The following is a 12,134-nucleotide window of genomic DNA, read 5'->3' on the forward strand; positions in this document are numbered from 1 at the left end:
TATATTAATGCAATATAGCTGGAGACCATGTTTGTGTCAGTCACCTTTTACAGATTTTCACATTGGAATAAACTGAAGCAGGAAATAGTTCATTCACAGATGATTGAAGAGAGAAGTCTATAGCTGAGAGACATTGACAGTCCCAGACTCCGTTCTTGGCATCTCCTGACAAGGCTAGGGGGGAAAGCTCTTGGAGACACAGTAGACAAAGGCTAGGGAACCTCTGACTCTCCAAAGGCCCACATCAGCTCCAGCCAAGAGTTAGGGTTGATGGGCATTGTAATTCAACATTTGGACAGGGATGTAGATCTAATGTGTTACTTTTTCTGAGTGTAGTTCTGAAAATTGTGTGCGATCAGGGTTAAGCATACTGTAGATATGCCCTGAATTATTCAACAAAGGGTGTTCGATCAATCCATTCAGTTTCAGGAAACAGTTGTCTCTTACCTCTTTTTACTCCCAACAGCATGCATCAGGCAGAATGATAATGCACTACAGAACTTGTTTGATCACACTGTATATTTCATAAAAACTTAACATTTAATTATGTAATTTTATTTGAGACGCACATAGTTATAAAAGAGTTCACTTGAAATAATACCCCTCCCCCCCTTTTTTTGTACACAGTATCAATACACAGTTAATGATTAAGTTTACAAGTTAACCACATGACAAGTTCACATTATCTGCCGGAGCTTTTCCACCTTATGCTTTTGGAGTATTGATAAAATGTGCTTCACACGTGGCAGAATAATTATGTAAAACTTAGGATTAGGCTCTTCCGGATCATGCTTTATTTCTCAGAATTTAGTATGTCTCATTAAAACTGTTAAGTTCAAGGGAGAAACATGATATTTGGGCAGAAAAATATATTTGTAAGGCCATAGGAACACACTACAAATTCCCCAGAAGCTAGGGAAACTTATCTAAGAAGCCCTGTATTTTAAAATGAAAGGCATAGGACTAGAATATGGTGACACCAGACTTACTGTTAGCCCCTTCAGTCTTTAGCCTTACAAATATTGCACTCACTCTAAATCAAGCCTTTCCATAATTACCAAACACGTTTGCACATTAATCTACTGTCACAAGCCTCTCAAGTTGTTACAGACCAAGTTGATGACAGAATTTAAAAAAGTCTAACACAACATCCATTTTGGCTAGCAGAATTAATGGACTTTATTCATTGAATTTGCAAGTAAGTGAGAAGTGGGAATGCACTTGGGACAGGCAAATACCCCATTTATTTAAAAAAACAACACTTCTCAAAAAAGGCTAGCAAGTATTTTACAAGTATGGTACAGAGAGAACACCAAGTTCAAAAAGAGATTATATTTCATATGCCACACAGGAATCCAAGTCTAACCAGATGTATGAAACTTAAAACCAAGCATTTAAGCTATAAAATGTCAACTGGAGGAGACACAATGCTTTGATGGATCAACAAGTTTAGCTAAGCACAGATGAATGTTTTAAAATTGCACTCTCTTTTTAGAAAGTCAGTAGTAAACGACAAAAAACTAAGAATGGAAAGAGAGTGTATGCTTTCTGCTCTGGAAAGCGTATCAAGGTTTACCCTTCATTTAAATGGGTGAGTTCTGCAGAGCAAGGCTAAATGTGTTGTATCATGAAGAAAAGACAACAGTTGGGGAATCTAAACCAACTATTAGCTAAATGGAAGAATGTTGTCTTTTTCAGGGTTAACACCCAACACAAGACTTGTTCTGGGGCAAGAAATGTTTGCACCAAGCAATGAAGGCAAAGGCAGTCCCATACCATCATAGTTTGCCTGTTTGCCTCGAGCACTCGAGGAAATAAGTTGACGTGGACAGTCAGTTGATTTACACTGTAAAATGCAGTTCGACAAGGCATATTATTTGTAGAAAAATGGGCTAAATCAACCATTATGAAAAGTTTGAAGTGCAGCCATAGCACTTAATACTGCTGCATAGGCTATACCAACATTTCCTTAAGACTAAAGTTGTTTCCGTATGAAACAAATATTTTCAGAACTTCAGTAGGGAACAGACTATTCTGTCACTAATATTTTGACAGGATAAAACTAAATATTAACAATATTAACAATGAGGGAAAATGAACTGTGTGTGGCATCCTTACACCAATCTTAAAGTGAATTTCCTATGGTCTTACTCAAATTATGTACATTTTAGCACAGCTAGAAGTAAGAAAATAGCAAGATATTTTTTAAAATAAAACAGAGTAGATACCCCAATTTGCTGCTGCTTCAAGAAGCACTTTATATAAATTCAACTAGTTACAGGCTCTCTCAAAGGGAAGTTCATAGAGACTAAATGTTCGTACATAGAACCAAGATGTGAAGTATGATGCCAACGAAGAGGAAACATAAGCAAAGAAAATCTGCCAAAAGGAACCACAGAACTTGTCAGTTTTGGCTTTCAGACAAACCCCCTGAGATACAGATTACAATACAAAGAAGTCAGATGTGGAAAAAAGATGGACATTCATTGTGGGTGGAGTCACACTTGCCCCCCAAAAAAGCACTTTGTGTTATAAAGCAAGAACCACAACACTTTAGTCCAAGCATGGGACCCACAGCAATCAGACATATTTGTGTTTTGCTGTTTAATATTCCTGTTGGATACACTCCTCTTTCCATGCATCAACCCAGATGCTGCAATCCAAGAGGTAATTGGAGCAATATTGTTAGGATTATAAACAGAGGGGCAGGAAGAGTGTGCAAAAATTCACAACTCCACAGGAATGTTTTTTCTAACCCGCTCAACCAATGTTATGTTACAGAGTGCCAGTGGCCAACCTATTCACCTTGAATGACGCAAGATATGCTTAGAATTATATTGACATTTGACCCTCGAAAACGATGCAACGTTGTGTGCCTATTTGGCTAGCTAATGGGACATGTTTCACAACAGCAGCTCATGGAGCTGGGGTGTCATCAAGGTTGTGTTGAGATAAGTTTTAACTTACAAAGGTCCATGTTTGGCACATCAATAGAACTAAAGCACCTGTATTTAAAGTAACTCAACATCTTATAAATAATTTAAATAGTGGTGAAATAGGCTGGTATGGGAGTCTCAGTTAAATGAGAAAGGCAGCTAAGTTTATATCTGTTCTAAATGTCTGAACCAACACCAGTTGCCTCAAGATTCATGGAAGGTCATTATCAGGAGGACAGTGACTATGCTTTTTGAAAAAGGTACTGAAAGCTAGAGGGGATAGTTACACATGTTGTGTGTGCTTTTTCTATTAATATTCAACAGGCTGAAACAGGAACCTTTATATACAGGAATAGTTGCATTCAAGAGAGAACTGAGTGCCTTCCAGTTCAACTGAATACAGCATGAAATAGAAGTGAAATTGGATTGATGTAAGAGATACTGTAAGTGGTTCCAGTACACCTTCTGTACATAGAAATTCAACACCATACATTCAGAAAAAAAGTTCGTTTCTATATAAACAGATCTGTGTATTGTCAAACAAAAGTGGCAAGCCCAAATAGAAATTGTAAGTGCCGGGGGTGTTAAGCTTTCCAACACCAGGCTACAAAACCACATTTATGTTGCAGACATATTTCTATGCCTGAGAAAAATACTAGGGCCATATTCAGGCCACCAGGTGCGGGGCTTTCAGCCCTCCTGCCCCTTCTTATTAAGTACACAAGGCAGTATGAGGAGCCACAGTGTTGATGGGAGGTCTACGCCTACATGCCATCTAGCCCTCCCTTTTGCCTTGACAGAGAACAAGTAAATTACACTGAGTTGAGGAGGGCATCTGGCTGGGGATACAGGAAGCACACAGAGCTCCAAGGGCCTCTTGTGATGCCCATGAATAATTGTAGGCAGAATTCTATTGGCTCTATGGTGACCCTCTGAGCATGGGTGCTGCATCTACGGCCATGCCCTCTGTATTCAGTATGGGACCCAATCTGATCCCTTTATACTACAGCTGGGTGAAATGCTAGGGAATGCTTACCAGAACAAAAAGAAAGAAAGCTGTGCAAAGACAAGTGTTAAGACTGTGCTCTAGCAGGCAACAGAGGGCAAATATGAGTGTGCAAAGAAAAACTTAGCAGCTTTTGAAGCAGGCAGTGAAACAAAGTAATAAAGAAGATTTAGCTCCTGCACATGTGTCTCTCAACTTCACAGCTTCCGTGTTTGAGAAGAGGGAGCCCGACTTGCTGAGAAGCAGAGCGAACCAAAATCCTTTTCTCTCTTGGTTTAGCACACTCTACATTCAAACAGAGCTCTCAGCAGCAGCCTGGTGGTAACAGCTCTGAGGCCAGGTGAGCCTGTGCTTTCAGAGAAGCAGGAAAAGGGTTTTCTCTCTCTCTAGGTATGCTGCAGTCTATTATTAGGAGTTCATCAAAGCAGTGTGCATCGAAAGAAGCTGCTCTTCTTTGATCTGTTTTCCATTATTTTCACTGGTCCACCTGCACCTGCTGAACTGTTGTCATTCTAAGGAGAGACATAAGAAGAAGAAGATTTAAGGTGCATTATTGTCGCAGAATGAACAAACCCTTTGGATTTTTTTTGCCTCCCCTCCAAACAAAACTCAAATCCAATGAAAAACTAGTACATAAATCATACACTGTACGATTGTGTACTCAAAACAAGAGGTCAAGCAGCTGACCCCACACAGGGCACAGAAGAGTGCTTTGGAAAATTTGACACTCCCCTCCCAGCTCTCACGCTGCCTTCTCAAAGCCAGCTAAGCGAGGCGCCAGGCTCTGTCAGGGTCTAGAGCCCACATGCCTCCTTCCCAAAACCCAGCTTCTCTTTTACCAACTTTGGGGAGGCAGCACAAGGGCAGCAGTGTGTGTGTGTGTGTGTGTGTGTGTGTGTGTGTGTGTGTGTGTGTGTAAGAGGCATCAAATGCTGGTGAGGGTCACTAAAAAAGGTATTGAGGGCCATGCATTGGACTGCCCTGTTCTATACGCCTCACTGCTCTAATAATGCCTCCTCCTCTGCTTAGGCTTTGTAATTCTGCCCTATCTGGAGCATTTAATCACAACTTATACAGAGTTGCAGTAGTTACCTGCCCTCAGAGGTGGATTCCCGTTGCAGCCCTGCATGAGTCACTGTTCCGTGCTTGCTGACGTTATGCCCAGAACAGAAACTCATGCAGACACCAGGGTGTGTGTGGGTGCTCAGAACCTCTTCAGGTGTAAGAGTCCACAATTTTGATTCAGCTACTGGGCATTTGGGAAATCATGAAAGAATGAATACGCCTGCCTCACTTTAGTGAAAAGGAGCTTTGCAAAAGAGCAGCAACAGAATCATGTGCAAATTCCATTCCTAAAGTTCATGATAGAGAGGATTCAGCTTGATTATGCCTCCTGTACATGGACACTACACAGGACAGCCTTGCTTTCTTTATGTCACTACATTTAAATCCTGGCCTTCCTCCCTTAGCAGATTAGGGTGGAAGACAGACAAGCCAAAAAATACAAAAAAGGCCTTAAAACATCATACAAATTAATTCAGAATTCACAGTGCAGCAAACTAGGAATAATGACTGATCAGACATGTTCAAGTTTCCTCAAAGGACAGATAAGTAAGTGGGTCTTTGGCTGTCAGTACAATCAAGGTAGCACAGGAAGCAAAGGCAGGTCCATGTCAAGTGAGAAAACCTTATTCCAAATGGGACAATCCCTGAGCAGGACAACTGGGGCCTCTTTCCCCTGTGGGAGGGAATCTAGCTTACTGGGTGGTTTTGAAAACAAACAGGAGCAAAATTGCATCCCTTTGCAGTACAAGACAAGTGAAGCAGTTGGGGGGCTATCTAATGGAAAATTCAAAGAGCACTGCACCTGATTTTAACAGATCACAATGTGGCAGGAAACTCTCCTGAGCAGACCTCTTTCAAAGAAATGGGAACTACATACTTCTGTTTTCTTGCACCTTCCCCACGTGTTTCAGCAAGGCTTGTGCAGGAGTATTTCCTGGAGGATGGTGCAAGGGTTCAGACCTGCATGCTCTATTTTGCCACCTCTAATGCACCTGAGATCTAATGTCTTAATGGCAAGGCTGAGCCCACTACTTAATGGAAAGGCCTCATGAAGATGTGTGCACAAGTTCCCATTAAAAAAGCAAATGTTGTGGCACATCTTTTATATTACACTGTGGGGGTGGAGGAAGGAATCAGGGCTTCTTCAGATTGTGGTGCCTGACTTGCATCTTAAAGACACAAATGCAAACTCACTGGCACTTAAGAGATTCCTCTAAGGAAGACAAGCTGCAGCCATTTAGATGTGGAAAGCCAAAAGGTTAAACAAAATACCTGTGGGATGTCACCAGATCAGCTCTAGTACCATTGCAGGCCAGTTCCAAGCTTTACAAATGTTTGGCTAGGGGCCTCCTAACTGCAGACCTTGAGAAGAAACTGTGCAGAATGTTGCTTTTGAGCATATGGAAAGGAATGTAATCTTCATATTCCCACTGCCATGTGCAACATTGGCACACTACATACATAATTTGTTCAAAATGTGCACAAAACAATGGTAAGAACTTCCTTTGTTTTGAGTTTGTTCTATGCTATAATGTTGTTTCCAGTTCCGAATGAAACAAAAAGCATTAGATTGATCAAGGAGTTCCTTCCTCCACAAAGTCAAGGATTCGCCATGAAAGGAAGCATCTGGCCAGAGTGAAGATGAGCCCAACAAGGACCAGTCTCTATCTCAGCTCCAGACTGAGGAAGATGGGAGCTTGTCACTGCTGGGTTCAGGTTCACAGGAGCCCCCAGCACCTCCCAAGCTCAGCATATCACAGACAAGATCCCACCTCTTTGGAGAAGAGAGGTATGTTTGAAAATACAAAAATTTTGCTGGCTACTATTGCCTGGTAAAACTAAGTTTCTTACTCAAAGCAGACCAACTGAAATTAATAAGCCTTACTTAGCCATATTCATTAATTTGAATGGGTCGACTCACAGTAAAACATAGTTGAACACCACTCTGAATCTCAGAATTTGGTAGAAAATATACTAATTATGATATACAAATAATGAGAGAAACAAACCATTTTTTTGTTGAGTTTTGTCATGATATCCCGTGCAAGGGTGAAGAAAGCCTAGAATCAAGGAAAAAGGGAGAGTAGTAAGAAACCCACCCCACAAATGAATAATCACATCTTATGCATTTAAGAGTGCAAAGCACTTTTTTAAAAAATGAAAAGTACAGTAATTCCTTTATTGGAGTTGAAAAATCTTTGTCCCATTAAACTTTGGGTCTTATAGGAACTGGCTTCTAAAAGGGATCTTTGAGACTTCAACATGCCTCAAAGTAAAAGCACTCTTTTATGGACTCCCCTGAGCACTCCCATTTAATACTATGGTCTTGGCTCAAACAGTTCTTCTCTGGGTCTGAAAGGGTCTCTCTTATCACCTGCTACCTGATCTTCTTTGCTGGAAATGCCTGGGATTGAACCTGGGCCCATTTGCATGCAGCAAAGCATGTGCTTTATCACATAACTGATTCCCACTTTTCCCCATGCCCATGGAAGCACTGCAAAAGAGGGACAAAGGACTCATGCTGCTTCCCCAGAGTACTCAGCAAGGCGTTAGTGGCCATACAAATAATCCCTGGCTAGCAAGTCAAACTAAGATTTGAACCCCACCCCAGAAGACCACACAAGAGCATCTGTGTAAGCATAGGACTTTGTTTAATGCATCTATAACACAACATTAGAAAATATTTTAACCACTAGGTGTTCACCAGGTTGTTAGTAGCTACTCTTACCTCTTCCACGTTTATGCTTGATTTTGCACTTGTCTCCAGAAATTTGATTCCATAATCAATTGCTAACTGCAAAATAAGGAAAACCACTGATTCTATATGTATATATATATATATGTATGTAGCCAACTGCTGCCTTTTTTATATATATTTCAAGGCCTTTACATGTTATTTTCTCTTTTATGGTTTTTATTTGCATAATGCCTAATAAAGGTTTGATTTCAACAACAGCTAACTGCAAAAGTGTTAATAAGAACTCATTAGTGTTTTAAAAAGTGGATTTTCAGCATATTTCTAACTGCCCAACTATACCACAGCATGATAAAAAGCAAAAAGCAGAATGTATGGCTAAGTCAATGCCATCTCTATCACCTCCAAGCTGACATTCTTCCACTGGAATCCAAAGGGGCCAATGTGCAAAAGGTCCATGTAGATGATGCAAAAACAGGCTCATTTTCCCTTTAGGTGGCCTCACCTCTTGGAATACATTTGGGCACCAGCGCTGGAATGGACTGAAGCATCCCGTGGGCACAGAGGAGGCACCATGTGTCCCTCTGGAATGCAGCCTCTGCATTTACTTGTTACCTGCTGGGTTATATTTTTCATTTTCATTGATTTTGAAAAGCTAAAATATGCCAAGATGCTAGCATACTATCCAGTATAGCAAGCAACACCAAATGGTGTTTTACACCAGTTAAGGGTTCTTAGAAATGATTGAAGCTCTAGAATTAAAACTGGAAATTACCTGAGTAATTGGAAAAACCTGAATAACTGAGCCAAATTGTGGTACTGGAAAACTGTCTTCTCTTGCCCATCACCTGCAGAATTCCACCCCTATTCCTTCCACCCCAGCAATCTAACAGAGCAGCTTCCTTCCATTGAACTGGTTTGTAAGATGTTCCCTCCCTGCCCCTTTCCATCATAGCTTTACTCCATTAACTCCAAGGGGAGAGGGATGGAATGGGCGGAATTGGGGCTGGGGTGCCAAATTACCCTCCCCAAGTTACACACCACAGGAAATGTCTGTTTCCACCCTTTCCCACAGAACCAAATGGCAGAGATGGGGCATTCCTTTCAATTCAGATTAAGATCTGAACAGAATGTTAAAGGCTTGCACTGGTTTTGAAGTCTACTTTAATGAGTCCTTGAAGTTAGTTTTCAAGCCTGCATTAGGCAAACCTCAACGTTTTGAGTTTTAATGCTAAAACTAAACAGAATCAAAACTGGTCCAGGACATAAGGGTTGAGAACATACTGTTGATTTCAACTGGCACCTTTAAAACTGTTGTCTATTCACAAAGTAAGAATTAAAATTAATGAGTGTCCAGCCTGCCATGGTCGTGGGGCTTTCAAGGGGCTCATGTCCTGAATCTTTTGCTTGTTATCTGTGTTGCCAGGTCTTTAGTCTTGGGTATTTAAACTCCTGTGATTTAAGCTTGTCTACTTGATGAACTTGATGGTTAGCATATTATGACCTACAGTCCTATCATGAATATTTCATCTCGGTAATGTTGATTCTGAGATGCTCAAGGAAAATTGCTGTCTCAAGGAACTCAAGGGTAAAAAAGAAAAAAGAAAGGTAAAGGACCACTGGACAGTTAAGTTCAGTCAAAGGCGACTGTGGGGTTGTGGCACTCATCTCACTTTTCAGGCCAAGGGAGCCAGCATTTGTCCACAGACAGCTTTCTGGCTAGCATGACTAAACTGCTTCTGGTGCAATGGGACACCGTGATGAGTGCCAGAGCACATGGAAATGCCTTTAACCTTCCTGCCACAGCGGTACCTATTTATCTACTTGCATGCTTTCAAACTGCTAGGTTGGCAGAAGCTGGGACAGAGCAACAGAAGCTCACCCCGTTGCATGGATTCAAACAGTCAACCTTCCAATCAGCAAGCCCAAGAGGCCCAGTGGTTTAGACCACAGCGCCACCCGCTTGCTCAGAGACCATCCCCAAATCAAAGTATTGAGAACACTTTGCTTCTGCATCACTCATTGCCTCAAAATGAAAATGGGTGCAAGAAAGAAAAGGGCATCAGGTCAGGAAGGTGAAAAAATATCCAGAGAGTTCTGATCAAACTAGATTTACCTTTTCTCCTTTTTCTTTTGAAACTTGTCTTTTCTCATTCATATCACATTTATTACCCAGGATCATTCTTTCTACATCTGAAGATGCATGCTGAACAGAGGGAGAAACAGCAAAAACAGCCAAGTCACAAAATCTTGATATGTCAGATACATAACAAGAACTAAGCTATTCAGAGGCAACACAAAGCACAAATTCACACATTTTTAATTATATCAGAATAAAACTAGCTATCTTTTGCTCATGAAGAATTGTCTGATTAATTCATCTTTTGAGACACCACCTCTTCCTTTAACTCTGTCCTTTTAAGCTTTCATTGCTTCATTTTACAGAGCAAGGACTGTGTCAAAATGCAGGGCCTCATGCTGGTGGTTAAATAAGCACCACGTGGTAAAAAAGCTTCAGCTATGTGAGAAAATAAATAAAAGTTTAGCCCTGAGCTTAACAAAATGCTCAACAACTAGAAAGGGATCTCTAAGAGCCATTATTCAAACATAAAAATTAAAATATTATCCAACCATGTATGCTCAAGAGTAGATAGACCATCAATATACACCTTTATACACCAATATATACCAATATACACCATTACATTTTTATTACCAAGTTCTTGTTTCATCTCTATTCCATCGGGGTGCGGGGGATAATAATAATAATAATAATAATAATAATAATAATAATAATAATAATAATAATAATAATAATAATTTATTATTTGTACCCCGCCCATCTGGCTGGGTTTCCCCAGCCACTCTGGGTGGCTTCCATAGAAACCAAAAAAACACTAAAATATCATACATTAAAAACTTCCCTGAACAGGGCTGCCTTAAGATGTCTTCTGAATGTCAGGTAGTTGTTTATCGTTTTGACATCTGATGGGAGGGCGTTCCACAGGGCGGGTGCTACTACCGAGAAGGCCCTCTGCCTGGTTCCCTGTAGCTTTGTTTCTCGCAATGAGGGAACCGCCAGAAGGCCCTCGGTGCTGGACCTCAGCATCCGGGCAGAACGATGAGGGTGGAGACGCTCCTTCAGGTATACTGGGCCGAGGCCGTTTAGGGCTTTAAAGGTCAACACCAGCACTTTGAATTGTGCTCAGGATACCCTTACCCTCATCTAATACTGCCCAAAGAAAGCAGTCAGAATCAATTTATTCTTCCCTTCACCACTTTTTGTGTGTGGATTTACCTGATATCCTGTAAAAACATTTCACTTGAATCCTACCAGTGAATCAAAGTCACTTTGCCCCCACTTCCCACTGACATGGCAGCAGCCGTCCTGATCACTGTGCAATTTAAGAGATGATGTTGGTGAAATTTGAGCTAGCACTCAAAGCTGGTTGTTCCCTTGTAGACACATACCTCTTCTATGTTTCTTATCCAGTTTTTAATGTTGTCGAAGGACTTCTCATTTGTGATATCATAAACCAGCATAATACCCTACAAAAAAACAGAATAAGAACGTAAGTGCTTGGCTGCTGGATTCAAGCCAAAGGCCCACCAAGTTTAGCATCCGGTTCTCACAGTGCTCAACCAGATACTAAGGGAAAAACCTACAACCAGGAACAATTTCCAGTTGTATTCTGAAGCCAACAGGGATGATGGGAGCAGTGATAGAAATTCCTCAGATGCCAGGCGCATTTTGCGACTGGCATGGGTCCAACTGTGACCATGTGGAGATCCTTGGATGCCAGGTTGGCATCTGACATCTCCATCTGGCTGACCCCTCCAGCTTTCTTAAGTACCATATTTTTCGCTCCATAAGACACACTTTTTTTCCTCCTAAAAAGTAAGGGGAAATGCGAGTGCGTCTTATGGAGCAAATGGCACTGCGCAGAGAAGCAGAGCTGCGCAGCGCCCCTTCAGCGAAGCGGGAGGAGGAACGGAGCCCCTTCTGTTCCTTCTCCCGCTTCGATGAAGGGGCGCTGCGCAGCTCTCCCTCTCTGTGCAGCACCTCTCCAGCAACGCGCCTGTCCTGGAAGCCAGAGGAGGAACAGAAGGGTCTCCTTCTGTTCCTTCTCCAGCTTCACTGAAGGGGCGCTGCGCAGTTCTCCCTCTCTGCGCAGCGCCTCTCCTGCGAAGGAGAGGTGCTGCGCAGAGAGGGAGAACTGCGCAGCGCCCCTTCAGCGACACGCCTGTCCTGGCTTCTGCCTTAGCTACGCACAGCCTCTTCGGGCAGAAGGAGCCTTCATCCCGCTGCCTGGGAGAGGCTGCTCGTGGCTATCCCATAAGCCAGGACAGCAAGAGGGATCGCTATGCAGTGATTCAGATCGCTGTGATTCAGAATAATTTTTCTTGTTTTCCTCCTCCCAAAACAAGGTGC

At 41.9% G+C, this 12,134-nt stretch overlaps 1 protein-coding gene across 1 annotated transcript in view; it reads right to left on the reverse strand.

Moving 5' to 3' along the window:
* Window positions 1-501: 501 nt before the first annotated feature.
* The window catches only part of RAB8B (RAB8B, member RAS oncogene family), a 37,597-nt gene continuing 25,964 nt past the window's right edge, over window positions 502-12,134 (reverse strand). The window contains exons 4-8 of the mRNA XM_083476033.1: window positions 11,174-11,251; window positions 9,819-9,908; window positions 7,736-7,801; window positions 7,017-7,067; window positions 502-4,454 (exon numbers count right to left, since the gene is read on the reverse strand). Coding sequence (XP_083332159.1) covers window positions 4,362-4,454; window positions 7,017-7,067; window positions 7,736-7,801; window positions 9,819-9,908; window positions 11,174-11,251 — 378 coding nt within the window. The 3' untranslated portion in view covers window positions 502-4,361. The remainder of the gene's footprint in view (window positions 4,455-7,016; window positions 7,068-7,735; window positions 7,802-9,818; window positions 9,909-11,173; window positions 11,252-12,134) is intronic.

Source organism: Podarcis liolepis, assembly GCF_965112155.1.
Source record: "Podarcis liolepis genome assembly, chromosome: 14".
In the NCBI taxonomy this organism is placed as follows: domain Eukaryota; kingdom Metazoa; phylum Chordata; class Lepidosauria; order Squamata; family Lacertidae; genus Podarcis; species Podarcis liolepis.